This window comes from Natator depressus, chromosome 2 (assembly GCF_965152275.1).
Source record: "Natator depressus isolate rNatDep1 chromosome 2, rNatDep2.hap1, whole genome shotgun sequence".
Lineage (NCBI taxonomy): Eukaryota > Metazoa > Chordata > Testudines > Cheloniidae > Natator > Natator depressus.
The window spans coordinates 173,150,774-173,170,272 of record NC_134235.1 but is presented as its reverse complement, the minus strand read 5'-3'; the positions used below and the strand labels follow the sequence as shown (position 1 = coordinate 173,170,272).

Sequence of the window (19,499 nt, the reverse complement as noted above, 5' to 3'; positions counted from 1 at the left end):
TCCCTGACTATGACTGAGGGTGAGGGTTTTCCCCACAAGGTTAAACCCTATCCTCCCTCTCCTGAACTTCCCACTACCACAAGGAAAGGTGGGATTATGCTTGCATTCACAGAGACAGGACCAGGAGACATTTAGCGTCGCGCCTGCGTAGTACGCAAAGCTGGGAACATTTTCACTCCGAGAAAAAAATGGAGAGACAGTGAGAACTACGCTTGCGCAGTGCAAAAGGGTGGGAGAATTTCCGTGGGGAAGGGGTAGGCAGGAAGCGGTGTAGCACTGCGACTGCGCAGTACACAGGACTGGGACCTTTTTCTCACACACACGGAGGTGGGGAGGGGCCGAGTCAAATTGGACAGTGGCGCTCCTCCTCCAGTCCTCTTCCTCGAGTGCCTGCGGCTCTGACAGCGGTCGCAGTGAGTCTGTCCTGCACCTCAGTACCTAGCCCACCGTGCCTTCGAGGCGTCTGATTGTCCCGGCTCGGGCTGGCAGCCGCAGCAATGCTGAGCGGTGTGCTGGGAAGGAGGAGTTGCTCCTGTGTCAGGCGCAGGAGGAGTCTGTGCCCCACACTCCCTAGCAGCAGTGGCTGCTCTGCCTCTCCCCTCTGCCCCAGCCCTCTGAGAATCCTCTCCTCACCTAGCAGCAGCAGAGGGGTGCAGGGAAGCTCTCTCCAGCCAGGTAGCCACTTCTTTTAAACTCTTAATTTAATAAACCACTTGTTTTATCTGGTATGGACACCATGGGTCGTGTGTAGCATGTAACACGTGCGCAGGGCTGTGGAAAGGAATCAAAGTCCAGGAGAAGTTTTACTTAAAAGTATCTCAGAGTAAGCGTCTCTTCATACTATTATTTATGTAAGTAGGTGAGAGACCTTTGCCAAACGATCAACATGTTTCCTGCCCCAGCGGTTTTAGTTTAGAAAAACACAAGCTTTTACAGAGCAGGCTGATAAGGGACAATCCAACATAAATATGTGCTTGGTTGAGAATTATGCTATACGTGTGATGTGCTATAATAAAATCTTTCATGTCCTCAAAGGTTCTGAGAGCGCCACAGACACTGAAATGCAACTACCTCTAGGGCTGCAGATACCAAGGGAAACTTCTGCTCTTAGGAAAAATATGATGAAATATTTTAATGTCCATGCAGGACATGAATATATGACACTAATAATAACATCTTGCAACTATAGCAGACTCAATTCACATAGATTTCTAGATAGTTTTCTTTGTCCCCTAGCATTTTAAGGAAATTTATTCTGTTTTTTATTGTTTATCTGAAATTGGACTTTACACTTTTGCTGCAGCATTACGAATCCCATAACTGTCTTGACTGCAAATGATTTATTTTTTCTAAATGAAAATGTACATCTGGAGTTAGGGGTATAATTTTCCACAGTGGCTGAGGAAGAACTCAAAAGGTTCTGTTTATAATGCAGACTTTGCAGAGTGGTCAATGAATGTGTGCAGGTTGCAAAAAATAAAGAGAGAATCTTGGGAGGGGCTGGAGCCCAAGAAGAACTAATTATCAGACTACTAACAGCAATATATAGAGAAAGTGTTGCACTTTCTAGTTCAGATATTAAAGCTGTTTGTTTGTTTGCATTTTATGGGCAAACAACCCATTTTGTGAGCTTCCTATTATTTAACAAAACTTTTCACTGTTTGGGGATTTCCTAGTGGATTCACTCTCTCCTTTCCTGCAAGCTCTATTTTTATCTTTAATAATAAAAAAAACCCCTATCTTCTGGTGGCCATTTAATAAGTGGAATTGATTTGCTCATTTCCCAATCTGTTTCAAATACCAAATGCAAATATAAGCAGCTGAACTAGAATGATCACTCCGTAGCAGTAGCTTATATTTTCACTATTCATCCAACTTGATTGCTGGTGCAAGTGGGCGCATTGACGCTACATCTACTTACACAAGGAGTGAATGTGGACACTGGAGGCAGTCTGCATGAATGAGAGGATATCCACTTTGCAATTTGGTGGGGAGGAGGGCTTGATTCTCCTCACTTGCCCAGATATAAATCAGAAGTAACTTAATTGAAGACAGTGGAGCAGCACTGGTGTAAAAGTGATGTGAGAGAAGAATCAAGCCCACAGAATGCTTCATTTTGTCCCCTTTCTCCTATATCCGCCCCTGTTTTAAAATGTAAAAGAAAACCCTAAGATCTTCAGGATTAAAAGTAGTACAAATCTGTTCTACTATGAAATAACTTCTGGGTTTGTTTTTGTTAATGTTGTAATAAGGTAAGCTAACACACCTGACATGATCCTGCCTGTGTAAAGTGTACTAAATGTAATGTGGGGGAGACTTCAGTTTAAAATGCCACAAAGTTTACAAACTACTACAAAGTTTGAGTGTGCCTGTTTGTTTTTTTCTCAATAAGAGCTACTTGTAATAGAGGTCGATATGTTTGTCCAGTTTATTATAGGAATAAACAATCTGCAAGTATGGTATAGTTATATACCTGAGAGAGAGGAATTCTTGCAGTAGTTGAGCTATAGGATTAATTCAATAAAAAGTGAACTTGGCACTATTTGGTTTACTTAAGAAATCAATAACTGGCACAGGAGGGGATGAAGATGGGGGATGATACTGGGATAGTAGGACTCAGGGAATGGTTTTGCAGTGTTCATATGACTAGTGTATTAGAACTGTTATTTCTCTGGTGATCAAGTGGGCATGGATCACGCGTATCATGTAAAATCAGTCTGCAGCTCGTTGGCTTACTATCAGAAAGCAAAACTGAGGCTTCATGAAAAGAAAAGGAGTACTTGTGGCACCTTAGAGACTAACCAATTTATTTGAGCATAAGCTTTCGTGAGCTACAGCTCACTTCATCAGATGCATAAAAGTGGAAAATGCAGTGAGGATGTTTTTATACACACAGATCATGAAAAAATGGGTGTTTATCACTTCAAAAGGTTTTCTCTCCCCCTCCCGGCCCCTCCGAGCCCTGCAGCCATGTGCCACCCCCCACCCCCTTCGCCAGGAAGCCAAATGCGCTTTGCCCCCCTCCCCCGCGGGCCCCAGGCCCTCACTGTCCGGCCGGAACTCGAACTCCAGGAACTCGTGGCCGAATTTCCCCTTGTGCCCCACGTAATAACGTAGACTAACATGGCTGCTACTCTGAAACCGGTCATTATGCAAGGCACTGCATTTAGCCATATGGAGTGGAAATCCATCAACTGCATGAAAAGACTTGTACAGATGCAGACAGACATCATCTTCCTCTCCAAATGCACCAAAAGGATTGAAGGTAAAAAATCCATTACAATCTACATACCACACAGACTATGCTGACAGCTTGTGCCACACGCTCTCAAAGAAACTGCAGAACCACCTGATCAATATCCTGTACAGCATACAGGGAAAGATTAAGAATGAGCTCTCAAAACTGGATACTCTCATAAAAAACCAACCTTCCACACAAACTTCCTCGTGGCTGGACTGTACTAAAACTAGACAAGCCATTTACAACACACACTTTGCTTCTCTACAAAAGAAAAAGGACACTAAACTTTCTAAACTACTACATGCCACAAGGGGCCACAGCAATGGTTCCCTCAACCCACCCAGCAATATTGTTAATCTATCCAACTATACTCTTAGGACAACTGCTTCTGCTGGGCTATCTCAGGGCCTCTCCTTCTGCCCCCCACCCCCACAAACATGATACAGTTCTGTGGTGACCTAGAATCCTATTTTCGACATCTCCGACTCAAGGAATATTTCCAACACTCCTCTGAACAACATACTAATCCACAGAGACTTTCCTACCAACACTACAAAAATAAGGATTCTAGGTGGACTCCTCCTGAAGGTCGAGACAGCAGACTGGACTTCTACATAGAGTGCTTCCGCCGGGCTGAAATTGTGGAAAAGCAGCATCACTTGCCCCACAACCTCAGCCTTTCAGAACACAATGCCATCCACAGCCTCAGAAACAACTCTGACATCATAATCAAAAAGGCTGACAAAGGAGGTGCTGTTGTCATGATGAATAGGTCGGAATATGAACAAGAGGCTACTTGGCAGCTCTCCACCACCACTTTCTACAAGCCATTACCCTCTGATCCCACTGAGAGTTACCAAAAGAAACGACAGCATTTGCTCAAGAAACTCCCTGAAAAAGCACAAGATCAAATCCGCACAGACACACCCCTGGAACCCTGACCTAGGATATTCTGTCTACTACCCAAGATCCATAAACCTGGAAATCCTGGGCGCCCCATCATCTCAGGCATTGGCACCCTGACAGCAGGATTGTCTGGCTATGTAGACTCCCTCCTCAGTCCCTACTCTACCAACACTCCCAGCTATCTTTGAGACACCACTGACTTCCTAAGGAAACTACAATCCATCGGTGATCTTCCTGGATATACCATCCTGGCCACTATGGATGTAGAAGCCCTCTACACCAACATTCCACACAAAGATGGACTACAAGCCGTCAGGAACACTATCCCCGATAATGTAACAGCAAACCTGGTGGCTGAACTTTGTGACTTTGTCCTCACCCATAACTATTTCACATTTGGAGACAATGTATACCTTCAGATCAGCGGCACTGCTATGGGTACCCGCATGGCCCCACAGTATGCCAACATTTTTATGGCTGACTTAGAACAACGCTTCCTCAGCTCTCGTCCCCTAACACTCCTACTCTACTTGCGCTATATTGATGACATCTTCATCATCTGGACCCATGGAAAAGAAGCCCTTGAGGAATTCCACCATGATTTCAACAATTTCCATCCCACCATCAACCTCAGCCTGGACCAGTCCACACAAGAGATCCACTTCCTGGACACTACAGTGCTAATAAGCGATGGTCACATAAACACCACCCTATACCGGAAACCTGCTGACCACTATTCCTACCTACATGCCTCCATTTTTCACCCTGACCACACCACACGATCCATTGTCTACAGCCAAGCTCTGCGATACAACCGCATTTGCTCCAACCCCTCAGACAGAGACAAACATCTACAAGATCTCTATCAAGCATTCTTACAACTACAATACCCACCTGCAGAAGTGAAGAAACAGATTGATAGAGCCAGAAGAGTACCCAGAAGTCACCTACTACAGGACAGGCCCAACAAAGAAAATAACAGAATGCCACTAGCCGTCACCTTCAGCCCCCAACTAAAACCTCTCCAACGCATTATCAAGGATCTACAACCTATCCTGAAGGACGACCCATCACTCTCACAAATCTTGGGAGACAGGCCAGTCCTTGCCTACAGACAGCCCCCCAACCTGAAGCAAATACTCACCAGCAACTACATACCACACAACAGAACCACTAACCCAGGAACCTATCCTTGCAACAAAGCCCATTGCCAACTGTGCCCACGTATGTATTCAGGGGACCACCATCACAGGGCCTAGTCACATGAGCCACACTATCAGAGGCTCGTTCACTGGCACATCTACCAATGTGATATATGCCATCATGTGCCAGCAATGCCCCTCTGCCATGTACATTGGTCAAACTGGACAGTCTCTACGTAAAAGAATAAATGGACACAAATCAGATGTCAAGAATTATAACATTCATAAACCAGTCGGAGAACATTTCAATCTCTCTGGTCACGCGATTACAGACATGAAAGTTGCGATATTACAACAGAAAAACTTCCAATCCAGACTCCAGTGAGAGACTCCTGAATTGGAATTCATTTGCAAATTGGATACAATTAACTTAGGCTTGAATAGAGACTGGGAGTGGCTAAGTCATTATGCAAGGTAACCTATTTCCCCTTGTTTTTTCCTACCCCCACCCCTTCCTCAGACGTTCTTGTTAAACCCTGGATTTGTGCTGGAAATGGCCCACCTTGATTATCATACACATTGTAAGGAGAGTGATCACTTTAGATAAGCTATTACCAGCAGGAGAGTGGGGTGGGGGGAGAGAAAACCTTTTGATGTGATAAACACCCATTTTTTCATGATCTGTGTGTATAAACACATCCTCACTGCATTTTCCACTTTTATGCATCCAATGAAGTGAGCTGTAGCTTATGAAAGCTTATGCTCAAATAAATTGGTTAGTCTCTAAGGTGCCACAAGTACTCCTTTTTGCGAATACAGACTAACACGGCTGCTACTCTGAAACCTGAGGCTTCATGTAAATTCATAGATGATTAGGCAAGAGTAGTTTCACTTGCTGGCATTTCTTCCGAAACTTTCTGAACCAAGCTTTTGATCTACTTTCTACGGACCTTCTCTTCGCCTCTATTTCTTTGTCAGTGGGACAACACCCCTATTCAACTTCCTGTATCTATTACCCAACAGACCGCTTCTCCCAGAAACACCTCTGCACTTTCTCCTATGCTGCCCCCTACTCCAGTGGGGCCATGGTCCTTGATTGGGGTTCCTAGTTAATACTATAATATGAATTATATGAAAATAATGGAGACTCATCCTCTTGTTAATTATGGCTTTGTGTAAATGCATATTTTACAGGTGAAATCTAAATACATCGGAGACTTCCCTTAGAGAGTCTGAGGGGCTCCTAAAGGCCTGTCAACCACAGCTGCAGGACTTTTTGAGGCTGGAAGTGCCTTTAATTGGGAAACTACTGTTCCTGTGGTAGTGTATGTATGAGAAAGGGAGAGAATCAGGCTCCATACGGTCTGTGGAATAGTGAAGAGATTGCGAGTTTTGGAGAGGATGGAAAGAAAAGGGGAGTTGGGCTGGAGAAAGGCAGACCTTTCGTCATCTGCAGATGTTCTTATAAAGTTGTGTTCTCCTGTAATGCCCTGATTCAGCACTTAAAACACACTTAAACATATGCTTACCATTAAGCATGAGAGTAGTCAGTCTTAATGAACTAAATAGGACAACTTACTTGCTTAAAGTTAAGCATATGGTTAAATTCTTTGCTCATCTGGGGCCTAAGTGAGTTTACGGATGGAGGGCTGATGAAGTGTCATCAAGCTATGGGTGGCTTTATTGAGGTTGTACCACCAAGTATTTTATATTGATATCCAGCATAATTACTAGTAAACTATTTTTCAACTTCTGTGAAATACAACAGTACTAAACATATGTACCTTACTTCCTGTGAACGGTTTATGATGTGCAAAACAACTATGAGGCAAATATTTAGACAGATATTTTTTTTAAATGCTGACTAGTCTGCATATTGCACTTTCTCATGGCAACAACAGTAACAACCACAAAACAAACCACCCAAATCCCTCTGCAGAAATTTGTAATAATTGAGGAAAATGTTTTACAATTGAAGAACAGGAGAGGACACTATTTTTTCATTGAATGCAGTGTGGTGAATTAAAATATTTGAGCAGGGGCCTTAAATTCCCAATCCGTCCTAGTACTCTGTGTGCATGCTTTGTAACTGATGGCTAGAGAGAAAGTGAGACAGTCTTACAATACACTTTTTCTTTATACTTTGTCTTTTCCCCTTGTTTGAACAAGTACATGATTAAAGATGAGTTCCTCCTGGCTAATGCTGTGTAACCTGTCTAGTTTTAGCAGAGGTCTAATTTTATTTTTTATTTATTTATTGAACTTGCTATGGCATTTATCACTATAGTATCTGAACATCTCACAGATATTAATTAATGTACCTCACAACATCCCTATGAGGTAGTGAAATAATATTATTTCCCATTTTACAGAGGGGTTAAGTGACATGCCCAGGATCACCCAGGAGATCTGTGGACACCTGTGACCTAGGCTGCAAGTCTGTTACCTCCACATGGGGTTTAATATCCTTCATATAGTTTTCAGTGATGGTTATGGTTGGGAGGGAAGGGGGGAGAAGGAAGGAAAAATATATGTGGATAGATTTCTTGAGCATATATTTACCATCATGAGTGCTATCAGACAGAACAAATATTTTCTTGGTTTATGCTCATCTGATTCAATTTTCAAGTGCCTTTTAAAATGTGAAGACGCAGTTTTTGTGTGTGTTGTAAGTGCTGACCCTACTTTTGATTGTCAGCATAGGTCAAACCACTCTGAAGCTGGGGAGTCGTTACTTCATGTCAGTCTGTTATCCATTAGTTTTAATTCATATATCTTTTTGACACTGACTGCTATGAGTTTATTGGATCTTTCTACAGGCTGCTGCTTATCAGTTTAATGTCTATGTATGTAACAGGCACATTTAAAAATAACGAACAAAACAATATACTGTATTCTAAGGGGTTTTAAAAAAGCTCTACAATACCAATAATTTATATCATGCTTTACAAACATTAACTGATTTTATAATCTGAAGTTGCTGTTATCTCTATTTTATGCAATGTGGATAACAAGGCAGAGTGTGATACAGCAGATATTTCAGACTTCCACAGAGAAACATTAGTCTCCTTAAAAAAAGAAGCTCACACGTAAAATACGGTTTTCTCTTTCTTACCAGGTGCTAATAATGTGAAGCCGCTTGAAGGTGTGAAAATTCTTGATCTAACAAGGTTTGTGTTTGTTGTTTGTAGTTCAGAATAGTTTTCTGAGATTCAAATGCTTTGGCAGAACAACTACGAAAACCCACTGCTTTTTAATATTGCAGGGTACTAGCAGGACCCTTTGCAACAATGAATTTAGGAGACCTAGGAGCAGAAGTTATTAAAGTGGAAAGACCAGGTAAGGTTTCTTAATATAATCAGAATGAGGATCAGTTTAATAATTAGTTGTCTATGTACTTTTGAATAGTTTTTTCCCCTCTGTGCTGTTTTAAGGGGTCACTTTGATTTATAGTACCATTAGGGGCTTTGAGAGCACAGTATGGGCTGAACATGTAAAATGCAATTCCATTGCCCACTCCCCCTGCAGAAGTGAGGAGAAAGAAAATGCTAGGTTGAGTGGTGGTGTGTGTCTAGCTAGGCCCTTGGAAAACTTTCATTTTTTAACTATTACTAGGTAGCCTAAAGTTATGACACTTTTTTGGGACCCCGTGGACATCATTCTATTTCCAGTTTCCTGAAGACTCACTGGTGGAGAACTAATTGCTGGCATACTTGCTGGTCTAGTTACTGGAGCTTCTCTAGTCAGTTTCCTCTAAAAACTGTAAGTTAGTGTTAAGTGTAGATACGTTTTGTTCAGAAGTAGCTTATGTTCTTAAGTCTTTTAGGAAGGATAAGGGCATGAGAAGTCTGAAGTTCTAAGATCAAGTAATTTTTGGGTTATGAATTCAGAAAAGAATGTTAGTCAGTTTAGCAAAAGACTTTACACATGAAATGTACATTACCTGTGACTCGAAATTTGGATTGTTTTCCTTTAAATTATTTAGAAAGATTCTCCTCCGGCCTCAGACTAAGTATTTTTGGCCTAGGGAGTTTTCTTTATCATGTGAAAAGGCTTTTAAAATAGGGGTTAGGAAAAGAGTGCTGCAGTCTGAACTATGATGTCACGACAAACAGAATCCTTCCAGAAATTATCTATTATTTTTATTATTTATTTTAATAATAGGAGTATCTAGAGGCTCTAGTCAAGAAGCAGAGCCTCACTGTGCTAGGTGCTATACATACATTTAATGACAAGATGGTCCCTCCCCCAAGAGGTTTATAATTTCATTATAAGATTAGAAATATTGTGACTTCTAATTTTTTTCTATACCGCTATGATCCTTAAGTATGGTTAGTGGCTTCAGAGGATAGCTGCAGGCTACCAGTTAAAACACATGCTTTGCTCTACCTGCAAAGCCAATTGTGAATAAGGCAGCTTTTTTAAAACAAAGAGAGAAAAAAGGTGAAAATTAGTACAAAAGTGAGGGGGTTTGGTGCCAGCTACCATGCTAAATGGAATTGTTTTGAATCCAGAATAGGTTTTGTACCTAGAGATGTATAACTGGACTGATGGCATCACTGATATATGGCAACATATTACACTTTATGTGGTGACCTTGTTAGATCTCATAAACTGATGGCCCTGAGATTAGTTGTTCTATATTACCACATGAAAGACCTTTGATTGATTTCCTGGTCTCATCACTTGCTTCTTAGGCAAGGGTTGGGAGTGCTGCAGAAGCACTCCCATTCTGTTTGACCCCTGGAAATAAAATACACCATCTGCTTTTACAGCTGGATTTAGTGAATCATTTGCCTCTGGCATATTAATCAGACATCTGTTACTGATTGAAACACCAGGTTTCTAACTGGTCACTCTGGACTCCTTTCTCCCATCAATACACAGAGGATTTCCAAGAGTAACTGCCATTAATGCAATAGAAATTTATGGGCTTGTGTAAAATTTTAACATTAGGTTCCTGATACTATGAAAATAGAATCTTTATTTTGAGATACAGTCTGATCTATTGTTGCTAGTTATCGGTTATAGGACTGGCACAGAATTGTTACAGTGGTGGCGCCAAACTAGGGGTGCAATAAAAGGCATTGCATAATGCCTTGTTAGCATAAATTGATGCAACTAGGCCCCAAGTTGAAGCTATGAAATTAGGACTCTTTTATTGACTTCTGAAAGGTGAATGCACCAATGCTTCTTTCCTCTCTTACATTTTACAATTAGAGGGAACAGTGATTATGACTCTCCTTACAAAAAAAAATTCTCCAGGGACTTGAATAAATTATAAAAAGTGGACGCTAAAATAAGAAAGTCGGAGCCATTCCTGCGGTAGCCAAGGTTGGAGGCGGGAGTAATGCATGCCCTTTCACAAATAAAAGCCTAGATGATCAAAGCTGAAGGATTTAAAACAATTGCTTTACTCTGAAACTATTTATGTTGTTTGCCCACTGTTTTGAATTTGCTTCAGGTTGGATAGGGTCTTAGTGCTGCAATGTTTGGGTTGCAAATGCTGAAGGGGAATATTAGCTTGTGTTTAGAAATATTTCTAATGAAAATTTTTAAAAATTTACAGTTTTGGCAATGTTTGAGTTAACATTGTCTCTTTTAAAATATGTGTCCTGAATGAAAATTAGGTAAGCATATAAAATTAGGAATACCTTATCCCACCAAGGAAATGATATAGATCAGTGGCAGCTGTCTATGTTTTATGTGGACCACATCCACACAATATATATACTACCTGTATGGCCCTGAGGATGTCACATGGGCCGCAAGTGGCCCATGGGTTGAGAACCACTGATGTAGATTCATATTGCATTAGTCGGAAATTGTCAATTTTAAAGTGTATTTTGCACTGTACCAGAGCCAACACCCATAGGACACATCCCATACCAGTAGGGGAACAAGCAGGTGTTTTCCCATCACTGTATTATGTTTCAGTAGTTTAATATGCCCTGAGCTAAAGCTTTTCTGTGTGAACTTAAGCAGGAGTACATTTTGTTGCACAGAGGTAGAATACTGAGCAAATTACTTGCCTCTTGAGGTTGGCCACAATTAGGCACGTAAGTCAGAGATATTGAAGTAGAATTGAACAGTTTGGTATGGCAAGAAACAAGAGATTAGAGCTTCATTTTAAAAAAAATAAAATGTTTAGATTACAGTAACTGTTTTCTTCACTTTTTGTTGTTGTTACACGTCTTGAAATGGGGATTACAAGCACTTGAATTCATTGATTAAAAGATATCTTTGCCCACTGATTCATCTTTCCTGAGGCTGATTCTAATATTCCAAATCACTGAGCAGTTTCAAGTAGCTGACTTAAAAAACAACCTGCCAGAGAAATGTTTCCTTCTCTTTCCCCTAAATGTAAATTCAATTATGTACCAGTGAAAGATTTTCTGTGCATAAAATTGTTACAGAAATGGGATCTTTATTCCACTGGAAAGGGAGATTCTCAGCTTCCTACAGAAGAGTCACTTCTAGCTCTGGAAGTGTCAGAGGTTAACAGACTTCAGGAGTGAATTTTTAGATTAAAAAAAAATATATTTTAGCATTTTTTTATGGCTCCCTCTGAGCCTGGTACCATGGTAGTTATGGCCTGAATTTATCTCTGTCTTGTAGGATCACAGCAAGCTGCTACTTTTGTATATTGCACTTTATTACAACTGATTTTTCTTCCCACTCTATGCAGGTATTTTTTAGATTTGAAGAAGTTTTCTTAAGAACTTCCTTGTTGTTTTAGATACTAATAACAAGTGCTTTGTCCTAGTGTAATGGCTGCATTTCTTAAATTTTGCAGATTTTATTTGTTTAGTTGAGCTCCTCTTAAAATTATACAAGTAGAATAACAAACTCCAGGGAGTGCAGTTGTTTCAGAGGTATTTCCACATTTGGCCTCCAGTCTTGTGCCTCACTACGCACTTGAGGCATGCAGATATGTCATAGCAGCTGCACATTATGTCATGTGTTTTTCCTTACATAAGTTTCCGGCCATTTAAAAAAAATCTTTTCTCTTTTTATTATTTGAAAAAAACCCACTAAAGTCAAACCACACACTCATTTATTACACTTAAATCGGAAATCTATCCACAATGAACACCCAAGAAAAGGATTCCACCACTTCAGCCAACAAATCATCCTCTCAGAGACTTGCTCCTGCAACTTTGTTCACTAGTTTTTTAAATTATTTAATTTTGGAAAGGTCACAGTCCCATACCAGTAGGTGAAACTGAAAACTATGATTCAAAGTATAATGGGTATAGGGAGGAAGAGTACAACAGTGCAACAGGGTCTTGTGGTTAAAGTACAAACCTAAGATTTGGGAGACCTGAATTTTATTCTTAGCTCTTTCAAATTCAGATCTTGGAGGAGTCACTTAACCTCTCAGTGTCCGCTTCCCAGATCTGTAAAGTGGGTTAATAAACTTGTCCTCTGACAAAAGCTCTACTTCACAGTTATTAGACATACTCCATTATTGGTGTTAGTAATCCACTTTGAAATCCTTATAGGAAGGTACTGTAGAAATGTATTGCTGTCATGGTTTTAACTGTGTGTGTGTGGAAAAAAGTGTAATGATACTTTCCCAAGCTCCCTTTTGAGATGCCAAAATGTGGAGATCTTGGGAACTGTAATTTTTTATATGTTTGTACAATGCCTAGCACAATGATGTTCAACCTGGTTGTTGCCTTTAGGTGCTACAGCAGAATAAATGTGAAATAATAATAATAATATACACTGCTGTGAGCTCTGCTGGGTTACTCAAGCTTGGTTCCCCCTTCCATAGGGTTCATATTCATTCATAGACAGGGAGGGGTTAAAGTCTAAGCACAGTAGGCATGTGCCTAGGGCCGTGGCTCCCTGAGTTATGTGATTACATCTGAATCTAAATTTTCATTTAAAAATATATAATTCTAGCCCTCATGATTGAAGAAAAGCTTCAAAATTGAACCCAGGCATAACGGGTGCAGTGATACCTGTCAGAGGCTGCAGACATCCTCTGGTAGAGGGTGGTGCAGCAGCCATTGGAATGAGAGAGGAAGCTGCCCTGTCTCACATGCACCACCAGAGCAGACCAAGCCCATGCTACTCTGAGGGAATCTGGGCTTTTTGGGATGTTGGATGTCTTGCTGGGCTTTTCAGGATTGCCCCATCCCCCCTTCATAAGATTTAGTGGCCCCCCCTGGTTTCTACTCCTCCCTGCTGGGAAAAAAAGTGGTGATAGTCTTCCATGCACCTCCCACTTGTGGCATCAAAGTAAAATGTCACTCACAGTAGATTGTGCACGTCTTTGTGTTATGATTGTCCCTTTCTTTATTTTTTTTACATGTTTTGGTCACCAGTGAAATAGTTAATAATGTTGGCATTTAAATTATTGTGATTGAACGTCTAAGTTACAGATAAGCAGGACAGTTCATTCTTTTGAGAGCCGTTTCAGGCTGTCTACAAACTCATAACACTGGTTATTCTTCATTCACAGTTTGAAGGTTTTCTTCACAATCATAAAGGCTAGATATTGATGTTCTTAATTTTTGCTGAAATTGGGAGTGTGGAGGACAAGAGGTCAACCTAAAGAAGGTACTGGATTGTCAACTCAGTGCAACACAGTCCAATTCAGATTATTTTCAAGCATGTTAACAGTTAATATTCATTCTGAAGTGAACTGTTGTTTTTATATTCATATCATCCCTTCTTATTCTGTACTTTTTGTCTTTGAATGCAATAACAATATTTTTCAAATAGCACAGCAGTGGCAAAAACAAGCCTGCTTTGCTTAATCAGGTTTAGGAGTTTTTCTTTACAGATAACAAAAAATATCTAAAATATGTATGATACTAAACCATTGCCTACCAATGGTGATTAAAGGAGATGTTTTGGCTGTCCTAGCTGATGCTTAAGCCATTTTAAAGGTAAACTGGGAGAAGAACACAGTGTTCAATTTCTGCATATTTGTCAGTGTATTTGGTGCAGTATAATACTGGACAGGTACAAAAATGTGACATTCTTATTTTCAGGAGTTGGTGATGACACAAGAGCCTGGGGGCCACCTTTTGTTGGAACAGAAAGCGTTTATTTTCTCAGTGTAAATCGAAATAAAAAGGTAAACGGAAACGCCACTATTGTGCATTGTGGATTGTTTTTTTCTGTGACAAGGAACTCAGAACAAACTTTATAACATTTTTCTTTTAAGTTCTTTAGATAATATTTATAGTAGTACTAGAGACTGGATTGTATTGAACAGAAGCAATTTTTTTTGACAAATTAGATAACTGTAACAATTAGGCAGAAACCAGTAACTAACAAAGCAAGAATTGGTCTGTTTTTTCTTAAGCATGCTTTACAAGGGTACAAACCCCAAATACTGTAGTTTACATTTGTGTAATCCTTACTATATGTAAATGTGGTAAGATTAAAATTGGCATTACATTGCAATATGGAAGTGAATAGTTCTTTTAAAGAACCAGAATGAATATTTTGAACAATTAAGGATGTATAATTTGTTACATTTGGAAGAAGATGACAGGGTGAGTGACACAGGGACTTTCACATAGCTAACAATATTGTATTTTTTGTTACCAGAGTATAGCTGTCAATATGAAAAATCCAAAAGGAGCAAAGATAATCAGAGAGGTATGTTCTGGTACAATGTAAATCATGCATTTTACATTGTTTTCAGCATAATAGCAAAGAATAAACATTAATATAATGGTGGATTAATAATTAAAAACAGGATAATATCGTTAATGTGTATCACCTGTATCGTTGTGTTAAACAGCAATATACTGATTTTCTTCTATACACTTAAACATTTATCTTCATGACTCAATATACAGTGCAACTCAGTTACAGTGAGTTTGGATAGTGTGAAATCCACTTTGAAGTCAGATGAAGTCCCACATTGTTTCAGTGCACTGCAATGAGAAATTGCACTTCCATTTATAGTGCTGAGAGTAAAGCTTTTATGTGGAAAAATGGACTTCATGTTTAACAGTATTTCACTATATTAGGAATGGTGAACCATCTGTTCATCTATATTTTCATTGTTGTATTTGTATAGCAAATGTTCGCGTATGTCTGCTTTGCTCAGAGGGCCAATGAAGTCTGTGGGAGGAGGTTTGGGCCCCAATATTTGAAATGTTTTTTGTTTGTTTACTGTTGATCAGATCCTATGAATAGCAAAGTTGCCTCAATGTCTGTTGACTTGCCAGATCAGGTTTCATATTTCTGCGCTCGCGCTCTCTCTCTCTCTCTCTCTCTCTCAGTTTTTCATTTTAGAACTTAAAATGTGGTTTTACTCTCAAAAGTAACTATGTAAAAATGGCACATCATATTCAATAGAGCTATTCCTTACTTCTGTCTCACCCTGTTTAATTTAGTGACAGACAAGATTTGCTACTTGTTACTCCTGTTAACCCTATAGAACCAAAGAGCAGCAGAACAGCAAAGAAAAAAAAAGTAAAATGATGGATTCCAATTTGAGTTTGTGTTTTTCGCTTGTGCAGAAGTGAGCACACTTAATATGGAAATCATTTGGAGACCTTAAACCCAGAATCCTATAATGTCATTTTCATAGACACACTTTAGAATAGAACTGCAAGGCAATATTGATTGTTACTTAACTTCATAGATTTCATATGGGTGGTTTGGAAAAATTATACAATTTTGCTTCATAAAAAATTGGTGTATTTTAGTAGCTTCCCTCCCACCATCTGCCACCCCACAATATCAGCACCTAACACCTCAGCAGAAACACATGGGCAGCGTGGCACTGAGCCAAAATCTATTGAGCATCCAGAAGATGGACTGTTCGTGGTATAGCAGAGAGCTGAACTAGCACCCATAGTAGCTACAGCAACTTGCCAAGAAATTCACAGATTCCAGGAAACAGGGTAAACTCTTCAAGTAAGGAGTGGCAGTGCAGGGAATCTATCAAGTCACATAACAGAGAAGGGGATTGGAGAACCCCATCCTACCACCTCTGCACTTCTTCCTCTGTCCAGTACATTCTCCTGATTCTCTCCAGGGCTGCACTTGATGGTGTTTCTTCCTGTTCTAAGGTTTATCAAGATTAGCTTGGGACTAGGTAGCTAAATATGCTAACTAATCCCAGCCTAACCACAATAATTTCCTTCATGTAGACACAGGTTGTGGCAGGACCTCGCCTTAACCGCCTTTCCTAATATAGGCAAACCCCAAGAGACTTTGTTGCCCAGCGAGTATTTAGGGTAAAATATGGGTCATTCCTGAGGTCTCCTCCCCTAGTGATTTTACTGAAAGGCCAAAAGCTAGAAAGAAAAAGACAGGTAGGGCTCATTTCTATCCTTCTACCCCCAAACTAATTGATTATTCCTCAGGCAAGGGTTACAAAATATCTAGAAAATATAAGGAATGTTAGAAAAACTGAAAAACCAAAGGTCATATGCTCAGGAAACATGTGGTTTCATCCTTTTTAGTGTCCTCCCTATCTGTAGATTCTTCATCCCTTGAAGGAGGGAGCCTCTTCATTCTGAGTCAGGCAACTTTAAGTAGGCTCCCCAAACCAGGTTTTTCCCTCAGGAGTATTTCAACAACACTGTTTAGTCATCCTGACTCTCTTGGCCTGGGAACAGTAGTTTGAGGAAGCCAAACAAGCCCCTACAGGCAAATAGTTTCTCACCAGCAGCAAAAAATAGTTAGATTTTTCCCTCAGTGCTGCTGTAGATAAAGTAAATAGGTCTGAATGGAAACAGTCTTCCAGCAGCAGATGCCTTAATAGGCAAATCATGATACTGTAGAAGATCTAAAAGGAGAACCAACCAATAGTTTAGATGCCTGAAATTGACACCAGAGTGGCTGTGGAAATGGAGGAGACCATCATTCCAGTGGAGGCTGATTTTCCCCCGCAAAAAAATAAAGCTGAAAATCAAAGCCTAACAGAGAAGAAATTACAAAGAAAATTTAGGATTTGTACAATCATTCACCTCAGATTTAAAGATCAAGCATTCAGGCCTTGCTGACTCTGATTTCCCATAGCCCCCGTTCTTTATGGAAGATGCAGTCATAAATGTAACTTTTTTTTCTTGAATCAATGGCAATCAAAGCAGTGGTGTTGTAGTAACAGTAGAGATGGGCTAAGGAGGTGTGTTTTGGTTCTGAACTAGATTTAGTTTCTGGTGTGGGGCTAACAGGTTGGTGGTTTTGCATTATATGGTGCTAAAATCTTCCAGATTTATCCTTGTGAGATTATGGTTGGACCTAAATTGGGACCATAAAATGGGACCTTTCTAGTGCTGGATTTGATCAAATGGGTGTGCATGAATGGATACATTTTTCTTTAGTGGCAGATTTATAACAGGTAGTCATCTTAGTGGTCAGTACATCTGGCACACTCTCCATGCTGAATTCTGAGCCTTATCCACTTCCATACAGAAAAAAGTCACGTTAAATACCATAAGGAAATTCATTAATATGAGAAGTTCAGGTCTTGAGACATAATTTATCCTTAACTTACATCCTGAGTCCAAGTACCAGAAAGAAGAGGTTATGTGGCTACTAAAATTTTATATACAGAGTACCGAACGCTTCAGAAAATCAATGGTCTTATTTCCTAAACTTCCATCTTGGGTACAGGAAACAAGGCTTACAACGAAATGTTCACTGTGTGCATCCAGAGCTGTGTTAAAGAGCAAAGCCAAAAGCCTAGTAGCCTCAGAGAACCTTGAGGCGCATTCCACAGATGCAGCCAAAACAACTTGGGTAGAAGAGGCTTGCAAGTCAGCACGAGAAATCTGTAAATCAGCAGTTTGGTCCATTTTTCATCCCTTTTACAAAGCAATAGAAGATGGGTTTCCAGACATCTGCTCTCACATAATTAGTCACAAGGTTATTTCACCCTTTGGTGCCCCAGTAACTCACGCTGCTCTTCCTTAGTCTACTTAGTTCATATCACTGTTTGCCCTTTCTAATATTTTCTATATTTCACTGCTGGCTGCTTCCTAAGTATGTGATGGATAAGTGGATATGCAGCTCAGTAGAGAGAAATCTAACCTTATCTGTAATTTGCTCTCTTCTAAAAGTAGCAAGTCCACTTATCTGACGTCCTATCATCCTTTTGTGTTGATATGTCTGAGTATATTTTTTACAGCCCTACTTACCCAATTCATCAAAACTTGCTGTCAGAGGATAAGTCTGTAGGATCTATTCCTCCTGCGCATTTACTATAAATAATTTTGTAGTGGTTCTTACATAAAATTTATATTAGTTACCATAGTTTTGGGAGAACTTTCTGATGGGAAATTAATGGGCAGGCCCTTTTCTCTTCTCTGAAGTCAGCAGATCCATCCCACACATTCATGCCTATGTCAGAGAAGAGAAATTGATAGTTGCGGTGGATACAACTTATCTTTATGGAATTCTTTTAAATGTTATCCCAAAAGGATAAATTGGCAATATTAATACTACTTTCTACAAATTTTCTTCTTTTCATAAAATAGTATATGTTTTTAATATTGGTGTTTTCCAAATAATGGGTGCAATTACGAGAGAGAAACAGAAACAATCTGTATTTTTGTACTTATACCGCCATCTTTTAATGAGATATAAAGTTGAACAGAATAGTGTACTAGCTGTATTAAGTACAGTTCCAGTGCATGCGCCTTTTTGATCTCATTCATTATTGGAGACCAAAATAAGAAAGCTAGACTTTGTATTCAGAGATCTAAAGTGGGGCATGAACGGTGGAATTTGATCGATATTAAGTCATAGCCCTATGTCAGGGTTAGGGTGATCCAGCAATTGAACCAGCAAGGCATCAGGGAGAGACCAAGCCTCATAGAGCTCCCAAGTAGTACAGTTAGTGCAGCACCTTAAGAGGATGTCTTCACTGATGAGTTAACTTGGGTGATTGGCCTTAGTCTAGCCCAGGTGTGAGCAGCCACATTGCAAAGCCAAACCTGAGTTATTGCGTCCTCACTGATGCTGCATTCCCTGTGTGTGTCACTTGACTTTTCCATGGTTCTTTGTGCTGCAGTAAACTGAGTTTGCTCTGATTTTTTTCCTGGTGTGTTGTGGGATAACTTGTCTCTCCTTCTGGGTACTTTGGGTTGAGAGGGGGAGGAAATTGCGGGAAAGCATTGGAGGACTATCAGCAATTGAAAGAGTTAGCCTATGTCCTCACTACAAAATCGGCGAGTTACCAGCCTGAGTGAAAGTAGTATCTGAGCTCTAGCCTGTATCCC

The 19,499-nt window shown here is 40.1% G+C and overlaps 1 protein-coding gene across 4 annotated transcripts in view; it reads left to right on the top strand.

The window, feature by feature from the left end:
• The first annotated feature begins 323 nt into the window (after positions 1-323).
• SUGCT (succinyl-CoA:glutarate-CoA transferase) overlaps positions 324-19,499 on the top strand; it is a 478,648-nt gene continuing 459,472 nt past the window's right edge. For 3 of the 4 annotated variants that reach the window (XM_074943246.1, XM_074943249.1, XM_074943247.1), the window contains exons 1-5: positions 324-675; positions 8,408-8,459; positions 8,555-8,628; positions 14,298-14,383; positions 14,863-14,913. In XM_074943246.1, the coding sequence (XP_074799347.1) occupies positions 498-675; positions 8,408-8,459; positions 8,555-8,628; positions 14,298-14,383; positions 14,863-14,913 (441 nt within the window). In that variant the 5' untranslated portion in view covers positions 324-497. The remainder of the gene's footprint in view (positions 676-8,407; positions 8,460-8,554; positions 8,629-14,297; positions 14,384-14,862; positions 14,914-19,499) is intronic. The other variant, XM_074943248.1, reaches the window with a different exon arrangement.